The sequence below is a fragment of the Mirounga angustirostris genome, unplaced genomic scaffold, assembly GCF_029215605.1.
Source record: "Mirounga angustirostris isolate CCGP_5_RB_7025 unplaced genomic scaffold, mMirAng1.0.hap1 SCAF_3, whole genome shotgun sequence".
NCBI classification, from domain to species: Eukaryota; Metazoa; Chordata; class Mammalia; order Carnivora; family Phocidae; genus Mirounga; species Mirounga angustirostris.
Window position 1 is genome coordinate 4354885 of NW_026991711.1, and position 12304 is coordinate 4367188.

Here is a 12304-nt window from a genome sequence, read left to right on the forward strand (position 1 = left end):
GACAGTTCAATATCCAAAGCGTCGTATCAACCATTTCTGGATCAGATGCAGCTCCCCTCTCCTTCCTGAAAGCCCATTAGTTCCCATCTTTGTGATTAGTTTTAAAAACAGTGTGTGACTGCAGCAGGACTTTAAAAAAAAAAAAAAAAGATTAAACAACAAAAAAGAACAACTGCCCCACACTTTCCACATGCATGGAATTACGTGAGCAGAGAAGGTAGGCTATCTTCTAGATAAATCGTTCTAAGTATTGGTAAGGATCATACCAGCATAAGATTGTAAAAATAAATCTACATAAGCAAGAAATCCGTACTGGTGCTACATTCTTAATATACGTATATGATTTTATTTGATTGTCTTTATTTTTAAGTGATCTTAAACATAATTTCATTGCATCATTTTTAAAACAGCCCAAGACTTAGCTGGCTTGAGTAAGGACGGTGGTGAAGGTGAGGACCTCAAACCAAGCCTGAAAGTTGGTCTGGCCACAGTTGAGCAGGGACCACGGCCCCACTGTGTGGCATCGCTGACCTCGCACGGGCCCCTCACTCCCGTGCATCGCCCCCGGAAGACGAGGAGCCCCAAAGGGTATCAGCAAGACCAGGATCTTGGGCCCCTCCCTTTTAACCGTGATCAGTTTGTAAAAGTTAACCCAACGTATGCGAGGTTACAGACCTGATTTGTGGAAGCGACTGCAGATGATCGGCAGTGGAGTGTATCTGGTAAGCGCCGGCATCCTCGTGGGGGCCCGACCGGGGACAGGTGCCCCGAGAGCCGCGTGGGGTCTGCAGTGGGCGGACAGGAACCAGCCCGGGGGGGTCGCCTCCAGGAGCCTGCTTCCGCGCGGTTTTCCGCGGTGTGCCGTTCGGGGAGCGTCCCGGCCTATTTGCTGAAGTCGGCCCCAGGCACAGCCTAGGTCAGGGCAGTCGGGCTCCCGGGGATGCGTGCCGCAGAGATGTGTACGCAGGTCTTCCCGGATGCTTCCAGAGAAGGCTCGCACGAAGTTTAGACGCGCTGTTTCATGTAATGGGCCTACATACATCTAAATATATGTTGATACTTCTCTTCCCCGGGAAGCCACGCGGGAGCCAAGCGAACGGGCAGCTGCCGGTGGGAGCGGGGCTCCGGGTTACAGCCTCTCCCGGGACCGGCGAGCCCGACCCGGGCTCGTTACGAGGCGATTCGCGAAGGTCTTGTAACGAGACGCTGCGCGCCCCGCACGCTCGCAGCCAGGCGGGCGGGGAAGAGCCCCGCTCGGCACAGGGCGGAGAAGGGGCGCCCATCTCTCCGGGGCCCGGCGGGGCGGCCTGTCACTCGGCCGGGGCTTGCTGGCTCGTCCGTCCGTCCGTCCGTCCCGCACGGGCGGGCAAGCCAACACCCTCGAGGACCCAGTTATCAGCACCCTTCCCGAGGTTGCGAGTAAGACAAGCGCCTGCGTCCGGGCCCCTACACTTAACCTTAGGAACGATCCCTTACAGGAGATCCCACGGCCACATCATTTCTCCCAGAGCCAACTGGGAGAAAGCTAGGGAAAGGGACGCGGGAGCGCCGCTGCCCCCGTGGAGACCCCCACCCACCACCACGGGGTTACCCCCCCTTCGCCCGTCTCCTCACTGCTAAATAAACCCCTCCTGAACCACTCCGACTTCCCTCACGGTTGCACCCTCGAGCAAGACGGGATTCACATTTATCGCTGGTTAAACTCAAAGCAAAAGACACGTTAGGAATACTTGATGTGGCGGAATGCATCACCTGCTGATGAACTGCGCTGAGTCGTGGAAGAGGAACGGGAGGCAGCTGTAGACCGCAGGGGCCTGGCGCGCAGGCCTGTCGGTCCGGAACACGATCTTCCCGGCCCACATGCTCTAAGAACTCCTTGCTTTGTACCTGTCTCTGGAGTGTCGACGTGAACAAACTCTTTTTGAAACATGTAAGACATTCACAATTGCAAATGCTTTGTTTCCCACCCTAACACGTATTACTTTATAATGTTTTACGAGTGTGCGCTGAATTCTTATTTACTTTTTGAAACATGTAAGACATTCACAATTGCAAATGCTTTGTTTCCCACCCTAACACGTATTACTTTATAATGTTTTACGAGTGTGCGCTGAATTCTTATTTACTTTTTGAAACATGTAAGACATTCACAATTGCAAATGCTTTGTTTCCCACCCTAACACGTATTACTTTATAATGTTTTACGAGTGTGCGCTGAATTCTTATTTACTTTTTGAAACATGTAAGACATTCACAATTGCAAATGCTTTGTTTCCCACCCTAACACGTATTACTTTATAATGTTTTACGAGTGTGCGCTGAATTCTTATTTACTTTTTGAAACATGTAAGACATTCACAATTGCAAATGCTTTGTTTCCCACCCTAACACGTATTACTTTATAATGTTTTACGAGTGTGCGCTGAATTCTTATTTACTTTTTGAAACATGTAAGACATTCACAATTGCAAATGCTTTGTTTCCCACCCTAACACGTATTACTTTATAATGTTTTACGAGTGTGCGCTGAATTCTTATTTACTTTTTGAAACATGTAAGACATTCACAATTGCAAATGCTTTGTTTCCCACCCTAACACGTATTACTTTATAATGTTTTACGAGTGTGCGCTGAATTCTTATTTACTTTTTGAAACATGTAAGACATTCACAATTGCAAATGCTTTGTTTCCCACCCTAACACGTATTACTTTATAATGTTTTACGAGTGTGCGCTGAATTCTTATTTACTTTTTGAAACATGTAAGACATTCACAATTGCAAATGCTTTGTTTCCCACCCTAACACGTATTACTTTATAATGTTTTACGAGTGTGCGCTGAATTCTTATTTACTTTTTGAAACATGTAAGACATTCACAATTGCAAATGCTTTGTTTCCCACCCTAACACGTATTACTTTATAATGTTTTACGAGTGTGCGCTGAATTCTTATTTACTTTTTGAAACATGTAAGACATTCACAATTGCAAATGCTTTGTTTCCCACCCTAACACGTATTACTTTATAATGTTTTACGAGTGTGCGCTGAATTCTTATTTACTTTTTGAAACATGTAAGACATTCACAATTGCAAATGCTTTGTTTCCCACCCTAACACGTATTACTTTATAATGTTTTACGAGTGTGCGCTGAATTCTTATTTACTTATTTTTAAAGATGTATTTATTGTATAGAGAGGGAGAGAGAGCGTGCCTGTGGGGGGGCGGGCAGAGGGAGAGGGAGAGAGTCTCAGGCAGACTCCCCACTGAGCACAGAGCCAGACGCCGGGCTCGATCTCATGACCCCGAGATCATGACCTGAGCCGAAACCGAGTCTGAGGCTCAACTGGTCATACCATCCGGGCGCCCCCGCACTGAATCTTTAAAATGGCATTTAGGTACGTGGAGAGAAACCAAAATATGAGTGGTGTTAACCAAACTCAATCAAAAGGCCAGGCAGAAGGCACGAAGTTTTTTTATTTGGTGATTCAAGTTAGCAGCAACACTAGGACTATGACTCACCTCCTAGATCAGGACTCCTGCTCGGCCTATACTTTTAAATTATAATTTTGTAAAACACAGTAAGTTGCAAAATATATTTGATTTTAACCAGAAAGCCAAAATTGTGGTCATCAGAGCTTTAAACAACGTTTAATCTTAGACACAAAATACAAATCATCTCTTGTTTCGTTTTGAAAAGCATATTCTTAAACACATTTCAATGTGGACTGGAGAAAGTAAGTGTAGACCATGGTCTATTTTTTTCCACCTACTGTTTAAACTAGAGAAGGAAACTGTTTAATAAAGTAAACTCTTTAAACCGATGACATTTACAAAAAAAGACAAGCAGAACAAGGGAGATTGATGTCCTAAAGACGCATTTGTGAATACGATTCTCTTTTAGATGGAAAGGAGGGTGGTGTCTCTGGCATATTCTCAGCCAGGTAACAAGCACAAGGCACCAAACACCCTTCAGGACGCCAGGAACTTTAATGAAACCTCAACTTCTGTAAAGCTAATAACATGAGTATGTTTTAAAGGCTGGGATAATAGCAGCAGTTTAAAACAGAAGACTAGGAAATAAAGGGCAAATAGATTCATTATAAATGTATTCATTAACTTCTAGTGGAGATTTTATTTTTACACAAGAACAATTAGAGCTATTTTTTCACTTCATGCTCATATGCGTAAGAGTCGGAATTACCCCCCGGTAAAGTTTCTGAAGTGACTGAAATTAGCTAGGAAAAAATACACGTTAGGGATAGACACACGAGAGAATGACTTCCCTCTTGTGAAAAATATCTGGTGGTCCATCAGGTGATATAATATTACAGATAAAAACTGCAGACTTGAAGTAAACCAGAAGAATTTAAATAGTACCTGTATTTTAAGTCCAACTGCTTAATATATTTCAATGTAAGCTTTTAATTACTTTTTCATATGTCAAATGCAAGATTTCTATAATTTTTTTTGTTTTGTTTTACTTTCCACAATGCTAACTGCAAAAGGAGAGGGGCATACTTAACATAAAGAGAAAGGTTGGATCCTGAGATTCCCCAAGAATGTCCTCATGTCCGACAGACATGGACACTTAGTTCCGCAGCCGATAATGGAATGCCATTTTGGAAGAAATGATTTTTGTCCCCTTGCAACCTGTGCTCCGTCCAGGTCAAGAAGCCATGACTAAGTCGTTCAACATGGCATTACAGTGAGAAGCCTACTTCTAGCTTTCCCTAAACGGGCCCTAGTTCTTGTAATTCACATGACACCCTTTGGCTGTGGTTGTCTGTTAAATTTCCTGTTTTGGTCTAGTATCAGCAAATCAAAACAAGTAGCTCCCAGAAAAGGCTATGGTAACTACTGTTTTTCTTCCTTTTGGTATTTCCAGTTAAGTATCTTCTCCTTAGAGGTACAGAGAAGGGAAGGAACACAGCCACAAACAAGGTGTAAGTAGGTCACAGAAGCTTCAATGCACCAAAAAACGTGCCGTCCCCATCTCGTGATATTTTAGCATCCTCACGTGGTATTGCAAGCTGGATCTCATCTCCTTCTTCCAGCTTTGCGATGCCTGGAAAACAATGATTTACAGGGACTTTAAGTGGTTGTACAATATGGGAGGCAGGGTGTGGGGGGGTGCATTAAATAAAACGATGTTATTTTGGAAAAATGTTAACATAGGCATTCACACTTCAAGTGACATGAGCGGACTTCTAGTCCAGTTACTATTCTACCAGCCTAAAAACAAAACAAAACAAAAAGCTAAAGCAAATGAGCAGAAAGATTTACAACAGATATAAATGTATTTATCACCTACTGTCTATAAAATGGAGACTCTGAACAGAAACCAATGTCTTATTTGAAGAAAAAAAAGTTAAGTAAATCATAGCACATCCCTTGTTGGGGTATTGTCTGGTTAAAAGTGGTTTTGCTTCATTTTATTAACAAAATGGTTTATAATAGTGTTTAAAATGTTAAATAAAAATACAAAATAGAAATACAAAAAATAAGGATGTTAAATAAAATAAAAAATAGAAATACAAAAAATAAGGATGTTAAATAAAAATACAAAATAGAAATACAAAAAGTACACACACACTATGCAGTATGTATTTACCACATAGACGCTGCATAAATATACACTTAAATGTGTGTGTATATTACTAAGAATGTGTGTATATTACTAAGAATAAAAAACAAAACACCACATATTAGCAAAGCCCATCTGTTAACATAGTTTTTCTCTGGAGTCCAGACCATGGGGTTAGGAGTCATTTGGATTATTTTTTATAGCCTTCTATATTTCCATGAGTCCTTAAATGACCATATTTGTCCTTGTAATCAAAAGCAATAAAATACTTAGCTTCTCAAAACTGACCAATAAATCTTTATGTGCCTAATTTACAATGATGTGTTCTGTGATTCAGGAACACAGAATACAATTCAGGAACTACACTCGGTACATCAGTAGGGACCCCATTTTCAAAGACAAACATGAAGGGAAAGAAAGGACAATCAGGGGAGAAGAAGCAAAGAAACTAACAAAATAACATCGAAGTTGTTAATACTTTCAACCAACAATTTAAAAAGTAGTTGCATTTTTGTGAAGATGCCGTGAAAATGTATTTACACGACTATATTATGTATGTTAACATCCATCATCAAGCCGAAAGCACCCAGATCGCCTCAGGCAACAGCCAGTCAGTCTTTATTTATCGAAACTTACGATGTACCAGACAACTTTCTAGACACGCACAGGGCTGTGATCAGAATGACAAAAGATTCTGTCTCCAAGGATCTTGTTTTTTTTGTAATGGACTAAGACAGACAACAAACAAAAGAACAGTTTCAGGTATCGTGAAGGGTAATGTGCACACGTTTTAGGATTAGCAAAGCATTTGATGACTACATGAAAAAATATAGACTGGAATTTACTTGTTGGATAAATCAGTTGTTATCATAAAGAATGAAGAGAATCTAATATTTTGACAAAGGTTATCGATCACGGAGCATTAAGTAATACTAACTCTCAAAATAAAGTCAGTGTGAACCGACGATTTTCAAGTAGGGTCTGTTTGAAACTCTTAACACTGAGTTTTTGGCTATTTCAATTCTTCCAGATTACAGCAACCAGCTGTAACCTCTACAACAGACACTCGATTTGTTAGTGAAATAGTGAGTAAGGCCCAGCTTTGTGTAAGGGCAGTGCGTGGTGTTATGCTGGACTCCTCAAATGGACCATTTGCATTTTCTTCCAGGTTATTACGTACGGGAGCACTGCATGCTCTTATGTACTAATAGGTAGCTTTTAATGGTTTTAAGCAGATTGGTGCTAGAACAGATGAGAATCGCAAACCTGGAATGTCCTGGAGAACGGTTCTCATACCTAACACTGAGCTACGGCACTGAAACACAGATTTCAGGTCTAGTGAATTAGTCTTAAAAGGCGAGGCCCCTGGGCAGTGTGGCCGAGAGCGTGAGCACGGAGGGGCAATGACCAGCGCGGCCCCTGTAAGTACCGCTGCGTCTGGACTCAGTCCAGACGGGGGTGGCCCCGCCGTTCTGTGGGTTTTCTGCAACGCCAGGATACTGGCTATTGCTGGGCGCAGGGGAACATCTCTTTATGAAAATGAGGGAGTTTCAATTCAACACACTTCCTCATTATCCCCTTACAGCTGTTTATGGCCGCGGGCCCACAGTGACAATCGTCTCCGATTTTCCTTCCTTCCTGATTGAGTGATTGTGCACTTGGTAGCAAATGCCTTCGAAACTTAGGGTTTCAGAGGAGGCGGCCAGGCCCCATGCCTGTGTTTCAGGGAACTGTCTGGAACTGAAGACATTCCTCAGGGTTCTCAATGGATTTGTCAAAGTCACCAGAGAGGAATAAATGTGTTATAGGCAAATATGGGTTTTTTCCCCCCTAATAGCAGCTTTGATGAATTTACCCTCAAAATAAAATAAAGACTATGTTGGCAATTATAGCCCAAAGAGCTGAAGTGAACAAAGCCCTCCCTTTCTCTTTCTTTTCTCTCTGCATCTTCACTGACCCTGAGCCGAAGGAGCCTTGCTCCTGCTCGTTTCCATCTCAAAGTCAAATGTGCACCAGGCGTCACCTGAAGGAGAGGGGAGAAAGCCTCTGGGCAACCTGACCGGACCCTCGATCTGGTCAAGGGCATGTCTTCAGCAGCACGTAAAACAAAAACACAAAGAAAAAAAGCTTTGGGGGCTCACACTCTGGGGTCAGACCGGTTGGTTTAATCCAAGTTCTGGAACTTGGAAGCTGTGCCATCTGGAACAAGGTGCGCTACCTCTCTGTGTCTCAGATGCTGCCTCCCTTAAACAGGGGGGATCATACGAAGGAGCCCAGGTCAGGTGCAGACAAGGATGCCTGGCACATGGCAATCATTCCCTGTGTTCTTACACAGTATTATCTACTGAAGAGCAATAAAACTATTAGTAATGATTTTATCCGTTTCGACTCAAACGAACTAACTCATCCTTCCAGAGAATAAACACCACACAGTATATTGAGGAATGTCTTTCTATTTATACAGAACTGTTATTTACCAGCTGAATAACAGGAATTATTGGGTAGTGTTTCAGGCATATTTTGAATACATCGGAACAAAGTCACCAGACTCAATTCGTCCCCAAAGACGTGGACTTTTTTCCTCTGTATTAGATGTCCCATGGCAAAGGTGTTATCGGTGTATAAAACCTGAGGAACAAACAAAGATGCTGGTCAGAAGGGAGCATGGCAGGGAGACCCGGGGCAGAGGGAGCAGGTGGGTGGGGAACCTACCTGACCGTATATAAAGAAGTAACCGGTTTCTTTCACCAGTATTTTATTTTCCTTCTCCTCCAGGGCCCTTCCTCTTTTAAAGCTCAGCAGCCACGGAACGAACGTATATGCTCCTGTGACACAGAGAGAAGGCTTGTGAGAAGAGCAGTTTTTCACCTCTGCTCAGAGGCTAAACCCGAGTCTGAAACTTAGGGAATTTCATCTTCAACAAAAAGAGGCAAAGGAGACCAATCAGGACTCTCCACTGGTATTTCAGCCGTGGTTCGCACATGACCCCCCGCGCCCCTCGGGAACCCGAGGGCAAGCACGTCCTAAGAAATGTCTGTGTTTTCTTCCAGTCTTGTGCGCGTTTCAGCCATGTTCACCAGAAAGCCTGGTCTGCATAGGACCAAATGGACCAAATGTCTCTGAATGACGGAGATTTTCTCGTTTTCCTTTGGTTCCTGGATAGGAGGGAGTTAGGATGGGAAGAGTTTAGCGCAGCGCACGGGGGAAGGAGGGGAAGGAGGGGAAGGAGGGGAAGGAGGGGAAGGAGGGGAAGGAGGGGAAGGAGGGGAAGAAGCCCCCTCCCCAGAAGGCACCAGAACAGTGCTTAGGGGCAGGCAGCGAAGGAGTGACCAAGACACAATCTCTACTGGACAGGGTCAAGGAACTCGGCGGGACTCGTCTGTGATATTCAAGTTGAAGTGGTTACTCGTCAGCACACAAATTCTCCTCCGTGACCCCTCAGATGCCCCTGGGGAGTGATGGGGGAGCCGCCGAGCGCACGAGACCGAGGAAGGGGGCACAGAGCTGCTGGTGGTTACAGAAATGGTTGGGCAGGAGGGGACCCAGTCTCCGCGCTGAACACGTGCTCTGGGACAAACACCTGTGAGGAAGGTTATATACTCCTCTCCTGTGAATTCACAGCGTTAAATTCACTGGATTTCTCACCATTGTGTAAAAATACTGGAGTAAACTGTGAACCCTGAGGCTAGGTTAAGAATGCGGGGGTTCTAAATAAAATGGCATAAACCAAGTGAAAAGATTAGGGAAGTGGTAATATAAGGAGAGAATAGTGAAATGAAACTGTGGTCTAAAATAGTCTAAAAAATGTTCCCTTATAATTGGTAATGCTGGACCACACATGTCCCCAGGCTTCACCTTGGTCATAGCAAAAAGGGAAATAATAGAACTCAGAGTCCACAGGGCAATATGCCAGGAGCTCAGAGCAAAACAACTTGTCCTGGACTGAGTTTAAAGAGCAATTTCCCCATGGATTTTTGCAAGGGGGTAGCACCGTAGGATGTGGTGGTTGGTGATGCTTTCAGACTCATAAATACAATTGCTGAGGGAACGTGCCTGCTTCAGCTAGCTCCCCCAAGGCAAACCCATCATAGCTGAACTTTTTCCTAATAGGATTGAGGGGAGAGTAAAGACAAGAACCCCATATTTTCAGGACACTTCAGAGAAGTAAAGAACCCAAGGACACTATGAATCTGAATTCCGTCCCCTACATCAGTCCTCCAAGTCGGCAAGTCCACAGGTGGAGGGTGGGCAGCTGTGAGGGAGACCACAAAAGGAGCCACGGGTGCCTGTGGACAGAAGGCTCTCGTCCCTCTTCTTGTGCGCTCCCAGGATGTGCCTCTGTCTCCTACGGGGAGGGAGGCCCCCAGGATTCGGCAGGCCTGATCACCTGGCTCTGCTGTTCCCAAGAAGGTCTGTGAGGAAACTGGGCTTGGATGAAAGCCCCCCGGGGCCACACTGCAAGGGGACAGTCCCTGGAGGAAAGGTCTCCCTCAGTAACACGTCACAGAGGCAAGCTCATCATCCGTCGTTTGACATTTGTTTAAAGGAGATCATGTGCTCAAGGCACTTTTAAATGCAGAGTGACCAAAATATGAGGAAGAATGATTTATCGTGTTGTTATTACTGTAAAACACAATTGATGAGGAAAGAGGGCCGCTCCCGTGCTCGTGAGGACACCGGGCAGATGCTCTGACCCAGGCGCACCTTTTCTCTCTTCCAAACAGCACACGTCTGAGATTTGGACCTCTCCGGGTCTGGGCACCCCCGAAGTCCGGTCCCCTGCTATTTCCCAGGGCCTGAAATGATGGCTGGCCAATGGCGGACTGAACAGTCAATGAATTAACTACCTCAACTTTAAACATAAACAAATTCAAAGTGGGGGTGTCCCAAGCAGTTGCCCACAAACATCCCATTGTGTTTCCAAAGCTTCGTATTATTTATTAATTTATTCTTAAAAGCATTTTATGAGCTGGTTGCTGGAACTGTGTGAGATGGAACATCATCACAGAGGTAGTATGTACTCGCAAGGTAAAGGAAAGTGCACGTTTCCAAAACTGCTTGCTTACATTCTGGCTGGAGATGTTTATTGACTAAACTTTTTTTTCAATACCTTAAGTTGATTTCCTATTTCTTTACACCATACGTACATCTATAAAATTAGTGAGCTGGTTTTTACCAAATTTCACTGCTGCATTGCCAGAACAGAAAGAAGAACAAGTAGTTACTAGACATATATTCTTTTGTTCTCTTGACATTTTCTTTTGGCATTTCGTCCTATCTTGCTGGAAATATTCTTACTAGAGACAGCCCATGGTTACTGGTTTTTAGGTACTGTCTGTATTTCTGCCCCCTGCACACACACGTTAACACACACACACACACGTGTACGTGCGTGCATGCGCCCACAAGTTACACTGCATGAGGCCAAATGCCAAGAACACAGCCCTGCACAGCATCTGTGCTCAGTGAGTATGTGCTGAGTGAATCTTAAATCGACGAAACAATACATTAAAAGCTAAAGTAATTATAAACTTAAGCATAAATATTATAACATGTTTCTACATCTTAAAACTTAGATTCTTAGCACGCTAATTAGACTATGGGTAAATGCTGACAAGAAAATATGCATGAAGTGCCTATTCCATAGGATGCTTTTCTAAACTAGAACGCATCACCACCAATAAATATTTGAGAATTTGTAAGTAAACTCCAAGAGTATTACTGCTTATCTTTGTTAGTCCACAGCTAAACACAGATGTGCTGCAGTGTATAAAGCCTGAACTTCCCAGCTCCACTGAGCTGTAAATACTTGATGCATTTAAATGTTTCTGAAAACTTAAAATTAATGTGTACCATAATATGTGAAATTAAATCAACAGAATGCCAGAACAAACATGCGAAAATAATTTACACGTATACTTGAAAGTGTCTGCTCTTAAAAAGAGTAGCTCTTTCCTGATCTGACTTATGTGAAAACATAAATTTTCTGTTGACAACATTTTATAGAAAAATCAGATATGATGAGCACTGGGTGTTATACGCAACTAATGAATCACTGAAAACTACATCAAAAACTAATGATGTAAATTGAATATAAATTTTAAAAAATTGAAAAAAAATAAAATGCCCAATTAAATCTTGAACCAAAAAAAAAAAAAAGAAAGAAAAATCAGACATATTTCATTAATACTTGTTTTTTATTCTACTTTATGGATAGATTTCCTTGCAAACATTCATACTTCTGGTGTTACCTCCCTCGGTAACTGAAAACTCGCTACAGAGAGCAGCGGTCAATCATAGCTATCGTATTTGGTTGCTTCTCTTGATTTTTTAATCTTATCATCACACAGCTGCTGGAAATAGTTTTAGGGGATAAGATACTGATAATGTTTTTTTAAAAGGCAGATTATATCAACCAGTTCAAACCGCAGTAATTTCTTATATAAAACAAGTGCTGCTTGGCATGGAGATCCACAGTTATGACAGGTTTGATTCTGTCGTTGGGGCAGAGCAGGGGGTCAGGAGGAAGCACGGGCAGCCAGGCGGGGCTGTGGGGGCTGAACCATACGAAGGGCCTTTGGAGGCCCCTGCTGGGCTGTGAGCAGTGGAGAGAAATGATTATTCTGCTTTAGAAATGTCATTCTGTGTCTACCAGACAAGAATGAGGGCCAAGGAAACCAGCCAAGAGGAGAGATATGAAGGGGATCTGTAACAGGA

General features: G+C 43.4%; 1 protein-coding gene across 2 annotated transcripts in view; it reads right to left on the minus strand.

Moving 5' to 3' along the window:
- Positions 1–3638: 3638 nt before the first annotated feature.
- The window catches only part of TNFSF13B (TNF superfamily member 13b), a 33143-nt gene continuing 24477 nt past the window's right edge, over positions 3639–12304 (minus strand). For both annotated transcript variants that reach the window (XM_064585909.1, XM_045869700.3), the window contains 3 exons: positions 8300–8412; positions 8065–8215; positions 3639–5068 (listed from right to left, as the gene is read on the minus strand). In XM_064585909.1, coding sequence (XP_064441979.1) covers positions 4956–5068; positions 8065–8215; positions 8300–8412 — 377 coding nt within the window. In that variant the 3' untranslated portion in view covers positions 3639–4955. The remainder of the gene's footprint in view (positions 5069–8064; positions 8216–8299; positions 8413–12304) is intronic.